Below are 12,552 nucleotides of genomic sequence, written 5' to 3'. Positions count from 1 at the left end.
TGCATTTGGGCAGTCTTGGTGTTCTAACATGTTTAAACTAGATAGAAGCTATTTGAAGTTGAACTTGGCTTTCATTAATTAAAATCAGGAGGGTCACCAGAATCCTAGAGAAAAATTCCCTTCTTTGAGATTTACATATGGTAGCAAGATCTACTTTCTAATGTGATCAAATTCTACAACTCAACAAGTTTTTGAAATATATTACTAGGAAATATATCCATCACCATAATAGTTTATTACACTTTATGCCACCGGACGCCAAATGATTCTCTTTCTGTCTTTTTCTATATATGCTATACACTATGTTGGATTTTGCATTGGTTTTGATCTGTGCTGAATTAAGGATTCAGCATTCCAAGCAAACTTCAGAATATTTCATTCCACTAATTTGTATGATTCAGTGAATTTAAAAGATTCGGTGGAAATACTGTCTTTATAAATATTAAATAATATTAATCTTAACTACTGTACTTAGTGTGGCGGGGGGGAGAAATAAATCCACCATAGCGTCTTAATTAGCTCTAATATTCTTTTGTCATCCCTTCTTCCCCAAACTGCAGCTGTTCCATTGGGTAGGGGAGCTACACAATAAAGTAGAAGGGGTTGTTTGTTTTCTTGACAGCTCACAACCCACCCAACAGATGAGGTACTGAGCAGGCAAAGAGAAGCAAATTCGGATAACTCAACTTGTGTTGTTCTGTGCAAACAAATGGAAGACAAGATTTGACAGATCCATGCCTGCTCAGACAAAGGGGAAAGATAGTTTTAGTTATTTGCAATATCTCCCTTTGGATCCATGGACAAAGGGGGAACAGTGGTGGGATTCAAATATGTAAACAACCGGTTCTCTATATGGATGCCGCTTCTGGAAGTCCATTCTGGGCCTGGGCAACAAAAAAATTAACTACCGGTTCTGCCGAAGTGGTGCAAAATGGCTGAATCCCACCACTGGGGTGGGGCGCAAATTTTCTTTCCTCTGTAATGATACGTGTAAATGACTTTGGAAGATGAGGCAAGAGCCATAGCCAGGGCAATGGCTGGATAAGAGGCAGCTTAGCCTGCAGAAGGAATATGGGTGTGTCAAATGTCTCAGAGGAGACTCCCTAATTTCTCAGGTTGAAAAGGTGAGAGGCAAGAAATGCACTTTCAGACTTGCAAGATTCTGTTTATGTAACCTTACAATAAAGTAGAGCTAGTACTTCTGAATGTGCTTCTTGTCTGGACTACCTCACAAGGCTGACACCTCCAGCCAGACAAGATGGCTATACTTGCATTTCCTGGTGTAACATAGACTTAGCTTTAAAACTAAGGGGACACAAATTTAAAATCTACATTTGCTTTCCTTTCTCTGAGCAAAGGAGAAATGAATTTGACAGATGTTTACACCTGCAGGTCTACTTATATTTCAAAATCATTTCTAGTCACAGTACTGCTTTGATTAGGGGGTTCTTTCCCACCAGCTGGTTATTCCTGAAGTGGGAAGTATAATAAGACCAGAGGTCTTAATGAATGGTTGCATAACATGCCCTGCATGCATACCCCAAATGAGGACTCCTTCACTTGATGGCAGGCCAGAAAAGAGGCTATGGAGGCAGAATAAGGATTGTCAGTGGGTACCCAACATGTTACGCCAGTGTAGTATTCTGCTGACTTAAGAATGAATGCATAGTACTTTAACTGAGCCATAGTATGTTTTATATCATATTTCTTTCTCATTTGTCTAGATTCTATAATAATAATAATAATAATAATAATAATAATAATAATAATAATAATAATAATAAATCTGCTCATTGACAAAATGGTACTTAAAAGTGCAAAATGACAGAAAATGAACTTAAATATGGTGTGGATTGAGTACAAGAAGGCATTTGACTCATTACCCCTTAGCTGGATTAATGCGTGTTTGGAAAACTTTGGAATCAGCAAAAACATCTGTACATTTTTGAAAGCAAATATGCAAAAATGGAAAACAGTTCTAACAGCAAATGGGGAGAACATTGGTGAAATCAACATCAGACGAGGAAACTTCCAAGGGGACTCACTTTCACCACTACTGTTCAACATCGCATTAATTCCATTGACAGTAATCTTACGAAACACAAAACTGGGATACCACATCTCAAGCCAGCATGGCAAGATAAACCATCTACTATACATGGATGACTTAAAACTGTATGCGAAAAGCCACACTGAACTTGAGTCAATACTCAACACAGTTCAACTGTTTAGCAGCAACATCAGAATGGACTTTGGATTTGGTAAATGTGCTATATTATCCATGCAACGAGGAAAAATGGGAAAAATAGAAGGAATAGGACTGGGAAATGGAAGTATTGTGAAAGCACTAGCAAAGGATGACGGTTACAAATACCTAGGCATATTGGAAGCAGATAACGTCTTGAATGGAAAAGTCAAAGAGTCAACGCAAAAGGAATACACCAGGAGAGTCCACAAAATATTAAAATCAAAGCTGAATGCTGGAAACATAATTAAAGCCATTAATACATGGGCAGTCCCAGTGATACGCTACCCAGCTGGAATTATCAACTGGACTTTGGCTGAACTGGAGAACCTAGACTGGAAAACGTGTAAACTTTTGAATATGCACCACGCTCTACATCCATGAAGTGACATCGACCGGTTGTACCTGCCAAGAAGAATATAGGGTAGACGGCTGTTGCAAATCCACCAAACTGTAGAAGAAGAAAAATGAAGTTTGAATGACTTACGGTATGTGCATCAAAGTAGAGAAAAATAGCTGCAGGCAAGAAATGAAACAAGAAATGAAAAGAGAAGCTGAGGGAGGAGGAATTTTGGAGTTTTTCAATGAATGTGAATGGGTTGAATTCCCCTTCAGAAATAGCTTACCTAAATGGCCTTCCCTACTACAAAGAGAACCTATAAAAAAAGAGAAAAAATTCTTTGACAACTTAAATACACAGATTTTGAAACCTATCTGTCAAAGAAAGAAAGCTAGAATTAGACTAAAGAAAATAGAGGACTTGATCTATTGAATGGGGCCTTATATTAACAAACAAGAATTTGAATACGGTTAAAAGAAACAGATCACCCTTAGATACTAAAAGATTACCATACTCAGAAAGATATGATTTATACTTAGGATGGTACACTTTTGTATGAGATGGGAAACATAAACATAACAGGATGGCTCTTAATAAGGGAAGTTTTTACTCACCTTAATGTAATTAATTTGGAGAAAATCGTAACCCATAAAGATATTTTGAAAACTGAAGGGAAAACAAAATTGAAATAAGAGTTGGGAAAACAGGGTATTGACAAAATAAGGTGACCTTAACTGCAAATCTAATTGAGATATGAGCTGGATAGAAAAGATGTTATAAATTGGAACTTTTTTTAGGAGATATAATATTAGAAAAATATGATGAAGAACCATATACTTCTGTATGTGGTATGTATTAATAGCAGTAGGAATTGCATCTTGTTTAGCGTTTGAAAATTGAAGAAACATTATTTGAAGAAGAGACGATTAAGAAAGTACCAGAATGTCTAGAAACTCATAGAGCAATGTTGAAGAATAAAAAAAAAGACATAAAATAATTTTATTATGTATTGTTAAGTAAAAAATGTACCCAGGTGTACTAAGCACCTATGATTTGTAAAAAATAGAAAATTTATTTATTTATTTACATTTATATACCGCCCTATTCCCGTAGGACTCAGGGCGGTTTACAGGGAAAATTAAAAGTTAAATACATCACATACAATTAAAATCGATAAAAATTTATATAAAAAATAAGGATATAGTTCAGTGGTTCTGAGATCACATCTGCCAGTTCCTTCAGAACCTTGGGGTGTAATCCATGTGGTCCTGGTGATTTGAACTCGTCTAGGCTGGACAGGTGCTCACTTACCATTCATCTATTTCCCCTTCTAAAAATCCATTGGATTCATTATATGCTCTATATTAAAAATAAATAAATAAATATCCGTTTAGAATACCTTCCTGAATCAGTCTTATGCATGTTCGAGAGTCTCAACTAGCTGATTTTTAAATAGAAATGTAAGGCAAATGTGGATAAGATCAGAAATGTGTTTCTTTTAATCAGACCAGTGTCATTCGTCATGATGCTACAAAAATATTTTGGTACTCTGGTATTTCAGGCCCATTTAGAGAGTCAACCACATGATACTATATTTACCATATATTTATACTGTAAATGTATGCTGATTCTGGAAAAGCAAGCCTAACACGTAACCGTATCTTCCATTTATATGTATTCTGAAGTCATTGGGAACTGTAGTCCAGTATATGCATCTGGAGGATAATTTATTAGGGAAGGCTGTCTTAGTATATTTACCACAGTATGTTCCACATCCAGTTCAAATATATATAGCTGCCAACTTGGTAGTTTTTGTTACCAAAAATTCTGTTCAATTGTCATTGAAGTGGAAGAGTTATTTAATATTAGGAGATTTTCCTTTTTGGTCTTTGAAGACTATTAATTATCGCTTGATCAGTCACGGTGAATTATTTTCATGACCTCAGGCAGTACTCCAATGTTAAGAGTAAATTGCTGCTTAATCTAGACAGGGAACTCATTCAGTATTGGATAGTGTTATGCATTCCTATAAATCATAACTTGGATATGAAATAGAGCACTTTTAAATCTTTAAGATTCCAATATTCTTCGTTCTATAATTTTAACCCCATACTCTGGCAAAACATTGATTTTTTTTATTTTATTTTTTTATTTTTTTGCTAATCTCAGAAAATGTTTTCCTCTTAATAAATGGCCATGCTAGATGCTTACTGTTTGGTTTTACACATAAGAATTCTTATTTATTATTTATTTTATAAAGTTTCTTTTCTAAATAAGAATGATAACTAAAAGGGAGGACTCAATATGAAGAGTTTCTAGGAGCAGGAAATAGCAGGCAGTTAAAATAGAATCGCTAGTGTTCTCTGAAATGGAGTAAGTATTCTGAATATTTTGTGTCAAGCTCTGAACAAACAAACAAACACAGAATTGGAGAACATCTCATTGTTAGGAAAAAGGAATGTTCTTATATGGTTTGATTGTTATCAACATTCTCAGCAGGTCTATTAGCAATTTAATAGAATATTGGTTATTCATGGACAATAATAGCTCTAGTTGAAATGTCCATTATGCTATCTCTTTCCCATGCACTTTGGAATGAGTAGAATGTGATAGCTGAGCTTTCAGCAAGCTTCATGAATTTTAAATACTTTTCATTGCCTTCAAAAGGGGGAGGCACATGGCATGTGGTCAATGGTACAGTTGGAATTAGCAGTCACTCTAGTATCATGGGATATTAGGTGTCTGAAAGATAATGAATGCTTGGCTTATGCAGGTGCATTCTTGGCCTGCCGTGCATGTCCAGGCAGAATAGATTAAGCCTCTTTAGTTCGACGTCTTGCAAAATAGCCAATTGTTACTTTGTGCAAAGAAAAGTATTCAAAATACTGCTTTGTCAGCATACATGACTCTGGCTTAATTTTGGAGGGGTTATTTCCATCATCTTTATTCAATCAATTTTTAATTGATGTTTTTGCAGCATGGTAATTAACTAATTAAGTGTTTCTATACTTCCATAATTTATCTCCATAACTTACACAGATACTCTCTGGAGTTCTAACTTACTTGTTCTTTTATGTCATTACAGTTTTGAATGCGAATTTTCAAGTAAACACTATCATTTTTTCCCCTTCTTAATAATTATGCATTCCTCTTTGATGCTGCTTCATCCCTTCAAACAGAGAGGGAGACATTCCTTTTTCACTTTTTGGTACTGCGAGGCCTTGAAATGATTCACAGCAGTAAGAATGATAATATAGGTAGTCTAGATCAACCTTTTAATGACAGTTCCAAGTGCTGAAAAAGGTGACCTGATTGGTTCTCGCATTTACAGCAGTCACAGGATCATGGTTTGGGCTGTTAGCAACTGTCATGCATTTATGACAGTCACAGCATCTTGCAGTCATGTGATTGCCATTTGAGAGCTTCCCATCTAGTTTATGACTATGAATGATTCACTTAACGACCGCATATCACTAAGCAGGATGGTCGTGTGATATTTTGCTTAATGGCCATTTTGCTTAATGATGGAGTTCCTGGTCCCAATTAGGGTAGTTAAGTAAGGACTAATTGTTCTGCAACGCTGAAGCCTGCTATACTAGGACATTCCTAAAACCAGTAGGTGATGAAAAAAATGTATTAGTATGTAGAAATGTAGCTCTGGGAAGACTGATTGGGCATGTATGTTATGCCTTCTGACTGAGCCAGGTGGCACAGTTTCATTTGTAAATATTGGCTTCTTGGAAAATGCACAGTCTGTAATAGGCCCATGCAGCACTTTAGGTTTGATTCCAGAAAGGGCACACTCTGAAACAATTTTTTTGTATCTAGAGTGCTGCACGGTGTATTGTGTGATAATTTAAACGAGACAGCACATCTGGGTAATATTCAGATCCATGTTTGTGCATGAATATATGTGCATAAATACATAAACATAATTTTTAGTTATAAATGAGAAGATTCAGAACACCAAAAAGTTTAAATGCATAACCTATAGATCTGTTCTGATATCAGTTTGAATTAGAGGAAGGAGCACGTTTGGGGATAGTGATAAAAATTTTAGAATTTAATGATGAAAAAAATAAAAAAATGTCTTTTAAAGCTTATATATCTGTTTGCTTTACCAGTTTTCTATTATTGTTATTGTTATTATTAGTCGCACAGTCAGCCGGATCTTCAGACTGGATCTGGCATGTTTGGTCTACCTATCAAGTCCTTTCCAAGGACCTGGGGAAGGCAAATGTATCCTCTCATCAAGTAAACTGCTCCAAATAAAGCTGCCCTTTATTCCAAGCAAACCTGCCTTTTATTGTTATGGTTATTGCTGTTGTTTGTTGCTAATAGGCTAGCTTGTACTGTCACTTCTTTGAGAATGGTTTGGGGACTGAGGATGATATTCACTCACTTTTCCCAATTCTGACTAGTGCAGCAGTAAGTATCAGACAAAGCAGTTATGCGCTGGAAAATTTATTGGCCTTTAAATGGCATTTTGGATTTTTGTATGAGTTTAGGTTACAATAGAGTTGTTGCACTGGCACTTTCAAAGAATGCATGCAAAGTAAAGTAGAGCATCTCGATTGTAGATCCATGTTTGCATAAACATATTTATAATCATTACTAGTCACAAGCCTGTTTTGTAAATTGCTTGCAATGAAGGATTAATTTTCTTCTCCTTCTTCTGCTTATCAACCTGTCATATTTCCTCTCAGTTGAAAACCATTTGTTTAGTTGCCAGAGCTGTGATAACTGAGCACCGGGAAATAATTTCTAAATCATGTCTTGCATTTAAAATATGTTGGCACAAATATAGAGGAGACAGGTATTTTACATGCAGCAGTTAAAAAAAACCCTGATGAACGGCATCTGTGCATTGAGTAATGATCTCCATTTTAAGGTCCAGGGGTTGAGGAAACCAGATTCTTACAAATGCCATCAAATAGATTTAATATTCTTTCCCTTCAAACAAAGTTCAGTTGGCCTAAACCCAGAGTCTCTCAACCAGACTTATTACGGATTAGATACATTCCATCTCACAACAGGAATGTGCTTATTAGGAAGGAGGAAAAATGGGGAACAAAGCAATGAAGGCTTAACCATTCAAGTGCTTAATATACCAGTGGGAAATTCTTATTATAAAGTATTAGTATTTTATCTTAAGTTGAAACTATATGCAGATGTATATAAAGGCTACGTACAGATGCACCGTTTAGAGAATGATAGACACAGTTTCTCTACTCTTATAAATGTGCATTTTTATTTCTAAAGTAAAAAGGTAAAAGTAAAGGTTCCCCCGCACATGCATGCTAGTCATTTCCGACTCTAGGGGCCGGTGCTCATCTCCATTTCAAAGCCGAAGAGCCAGCGCTTGTCCGAGGACGTCTCCGTGGTCATGTGGCCGGCATGACTAGATGCCAAAGGCTCACGGAACGCTGTTACCTTCCCACCGTAGTGGTCCCTATTTTCCTACTTGCATTTTTACGTGCTTTCGAACTGCTAGGTTGGCAGAAGCTGGGACGAGTAACAGGCGCTCACTCTGCTACGCGGCACTCGGGATTCGACCCGCCAAACTGCCGACCTTCTGATCAACAAGCTCAGCGTCATAACCCACTGAGCCACCATGTCCCTTTTATTTCTAAAGTAGGACCTTAAAAAGATGTGGGGGTTCCACCTGATGATATTCCAGTGGAAAAAATCCACCAAGTGAAAATCATCTGGGTTTTTTTTGAAAGCTGCAATGTTATACACTCATCCATACTTAATAAAACATAGAATCAAGTTACTGGAATCAGTGGAACATGTTATTCACAACTGAAGTCTCACTGATTCCTTTTAATCAATGGCAGAGTTTGCATCCAAACTGTAATTTATCTTCAGTCAAATATAGACATTGGTAGCTTATATTTTGCAAATCAAAAGTCAAATTTTACACTACCAAAGGATAGGTTTTAAACACAAGAAACTGCATAAAGAATGCATTTTATCCTGGATACCTACAGTGTATAAAGAGATCATCCTATGAAAGTAACCATCGATTCCATTGATAACAGATCACACAGAACTGCTTTCTGTCACAGCATCATTCCATTGTCTTGCTTATGTAAAGTTTTGTTAAAATTAAAAAAAAGGAATTTGTTTTAACATTTCATTGTTCAGCATTTCTTATCATGTAAAACAGTATAGATGAAAATTAATCAAAAATGGCAACTACATGTCTCATAATATTGTTTAGAAGCCTAAACAATGAGTGGCAATTCATTTTTGTGCAACAACATCTGAGAAGGAATAGTTTCAAAATTAGATTTGGAGATAAATAATTAGGTTTCCTTAAAAATACCTGAAACTGAAGCAGAATTGAATTGAGGATGTAAAAGTGATGAGCCAACCTATCCTACCACCCCCTTTTCTGCATCGTTTTGCCAAGGTACACTCCACCAGTAGAGGCCAACATCACAATACAGTACACAATCTCAATCACTTGTTGAGATTCCAAGAAATAAAGACATGCCCCAACTACAACATATCTAAAAGTTTAAGTTCCCTGATCTCTACAGGATATTTCAACTACAACACATCTAAAAGTTTAAGTTCCCTAATCTCTACAGGATATTTATTATTTATTAATTAAATTACCGGTAAATTAAATTATTTAATTAAACCATTTTATATTTTATAGGCCTGGCATATCATCACTGTGTGTGATTTCTAAATAGATTTCTAAATACATTGTTTTGGGGATGGATGGGTGCACTTAGGCTTGTGGATTTCAGTCTTGAAGGAGCTGCGCTTAGGCATATCATGGACTTAGCTTCAGTATTAAGATGTCTGCTCGGTGCTTAATATCAGTCTTCCTCACTTATTCCTTGTGTTCTTATTCTTCTGGATGGGACAATATATGTTTATGTGGTCTAGAGTTAATGAAAAAAATAAGGATTGAATTAATCCCATAGTAATGCCCCTTCCTGGGTTGGCTGGCTCTTCATGGACTCATGCCCTGGTCACTGAAGACTCAACTATGGCAAAGCACTCTATAATGGGTTGCCCATGAAAACCACTCAGAATTTTCATCTAGTCCAGAATGCATTGGTGCAGCTAGTGGTGGGCATGCCTCAGTATGCCCATGTGACACCACTGTTTTACAAACTACACCAGCTGCCTGTATTTTTCTGGAGAAATTTAAGGCAATGGTCATCATCTATAATGCCCTACATGACATGGGGTCAGGTTATTTGATGGACCATCCATCTCCCGTATTTTCTACCCATCTAGTAGCAGCTGGCAGATCTGGCATACTCCAAAGCCCCTTCGTTTGTTGCAGTACCTGCCTTCTGGAATGAGATCCCATCTGAATGCTGTGTGATTTGACACTGTATTGGCATTCTGTAAGGCCTCAAGACCTGGTTGTGACGTGACCAAACCCCATCTTATTTTGCTTTGTGTTGCGGTTTTATGGTTTATTATATGGCGAACTGCCCAGAGTCATTTTGGAATTAAGCAAACACCTAAACTGAAGCAAACAAGCATTACTGGAAATGATTATTTTGATCAGAGATCAGTGTTGGTGGGGAAAAGTTTAATCCTTTTTACCAATGTTGCATCCCACTATTGTTGCCTACTTTTAGGAAAGAGATTACTAGATCTGATGATGTCAAATCAAACCAAAGCCTTTATTAACACCTTTAGATCAAAGAACAGCACAATAAAAATACATAAACCTATAATTAATAAAAGTAAAAGGTAGATAAAAATACATCAAATAAATTAAGTAGCACGTCTGTATGATACTACATCTAGTTTAGCCCAGCAAAAGATAAAAGACAAAAGCTTGAAATGTGTATAGAACATCTAAGATATTGTTGATAGACCTCAGACTGATAATTTGATCATTGTCTTTAATATAAATTTAATCCTTTTTACCCCATTTACTTAGCTAATATAGTATCATACTTACAAACAGCATTAATTTATAATATTAAAAATGGCTCCATATTTGAATTTTGATAGCATTAGGAAATTCCTTTTTTTAAAAAAAGAATGCCATTTATCTTCTTATTTCTTTTGTCTGCTTTTTTCAGTATTAAGAGAACAAACTAGCATGCTCTCAGCCTTGCAGAGTTCTCTTGGTATTGCTTTCCATTAGAAGACATTGCAGTCTATGTACCAGCATAAGTGTTGATATTTCCAAAAATGTGTCTCTAATTTTATTTTTTTATTTATTTATTTTTTATTTTAATTCCATTTATATCCCACGCTTTCATCCATCTTATATTAGTCTGATGACTATTTCTAAGATTGTGAGTTTAGTATCCTGAATGCAATCCAGTGTGTATACAATCCTATCAAAAACACAGAATTTGGAAACCACGTATGTTACCTTTCAGTTTATACAAACTGTGAGCGTGGTAGAAATCTATAGTGCATAATTATAGCTGCAATAACATCCATGATCACTGAAGAATATGGCACAGTTGAAAACCATTTATTCTTTGTCAAGTAACAAATATTGTTTTACTGTTGTAACACCAAAGCATCTAAGATTGACCATATTAAATATCTAATTGTAGTTCAAGAAATAATTTGCAAGACTTGATACAAAAATTATAGCAAAGCAGTTCTGTATTTATTGATAAGTGTGCAGCTTGGAATACTTAGTTACTTATTACATGCACTGCTTTTTTTATATCTCCATACATTAACATAGTTGACATTTTTTAACAGCAAGTTCAAAGATGACTTGGCCTAGAAATATTCTAGTTCAAAACTGGGGCAAATATATAACTGAATCAAAATACCTGCAGTACTTTAATGTGGCCATCAAAGAAATTGTACTGGATATGTTTTACATTTTCTCCAGAGGTTTAAATTACCAAGCTGTATATAACAGAAATGCAGGGAAATTATTTCATCAAAATATGCTATGATCATTATTCTTCAAGATAGCATTCCAAGTCAGACAAAGTCATTGTAAGTTTTACAGTGAATTGTGATTTTTTTTAAAAAAATGTTTTTTGTACTCATTTTAAAGTTTAATAAAGCTGACTTATTAAAAGAAGTGTGGTTCAGTTAGACTAGAAGCCCAGAAGTCCAGAAATGTGCAGATATTTTAAGTTGGCATCACTAAAATAGATTCTAAATTTTGTTTCATTTTTTCAAACAGGTTGAAGCAATGAAGACAGCACTTAACAGTCTTAGTCTGAATATTGTAGAGATGACAGATGATCAGGCAACCTTAGATGGAGGAGATGTTTTATTTACAGGTATAGTAAGGTTAAAAATCTTTTTAATGTTTGAATTCCGCAGACAGGTTGATTATAGCATTTTGACTTATCACAGTATGTGAAAATTCTCCAAACACAACATTAAATTAGAAAATTTGCTTTCCTATCATTGACTTTCGATACAGCAAATCTTTTTCTAAGATAAAATTCGCCCTTGTATAATAGCAAGTGAAGGAGAAAAAATATAATAAGTATTATTGGCATTATGTCATGTGATACGTGTTATGTATTATGAAAGATTAAAAAAAAGATTTCTTCTGACATTGACCTTAGTTGTAACATATATTGTAAATTACAGATAGTTTTCTTTGTACAATATTGGTAACATTTAGCTCTTAATGGTCTTATATAGTTTATTACAAGCAGGGAAAAGACAAAATAATAAAATGTAAAATGTTTAAAAAGTGTAAAGTTTATAGCCTGAACAGGAAAGTGTAAGTAAAATCATAGCCTGATTAGGAAAGTGATAAAAGGATAACGAAAAAATGTTTGCAATAGCCCCATTATAACACACTTTTGGTACTTTTTGGATGCTGCTTTAAAGAAAAATGTATTTTTCTGCTTTTAAGGTCGGGAATTTTTTGTGGGTCTTTCAAAGCGGACCAATCATCGTGGTGCAGAAATTCTGGCAGACACCTTTAAGGTTAGCAGATTTACAGATGTTCTTTCTGGGGATAAAAATACCGGTGCAAGGT

The 12,552-nt window shown here is 35.3% G+C and overlaps 1 protein-coding gene across 1 annotated transcript in view; it reads left to right on the top strand.

Annotated features, from left to right (window-relative positions):
- DDAH1 (dimethylarginine dimethylaminohydrolase 1) overlaps positions 1–12,552 on the top strand; it is a gene marked incomplete at its 5' end in the record, with an annotated part of 65,579 nt that overhangs the window by 35,772 nt on the left and 17,255 nt on the right. Inside the window, 2 exons of the mRNA XM_081322404.1 lie at positions 11,737–11,836; positions 12,427–12,500. Coding sequence (XP_081178530.1) covers positions 11,737–11,836; positions 12,427–12,500 — 174 coding nt within the window. The remainder of the gene's footprint in view (positions 1–11,736; positions 11,837–12,426; positions 12,501–12,552) is intronic.

Source organism: Vipera berus (genome assembly GCF_964194415.1).
Source record: "Vipera berus genome assembly, chromosome: 3".
Lineage (NCBI taxonomy): Eukaryota > Metazoa > Chordata > Lepidosauria > Squamata > Viperidae > Vipera > Vipera berus.
This window is presented reverse-complemented; position numbering and strand designations above follow the sequence as displayed.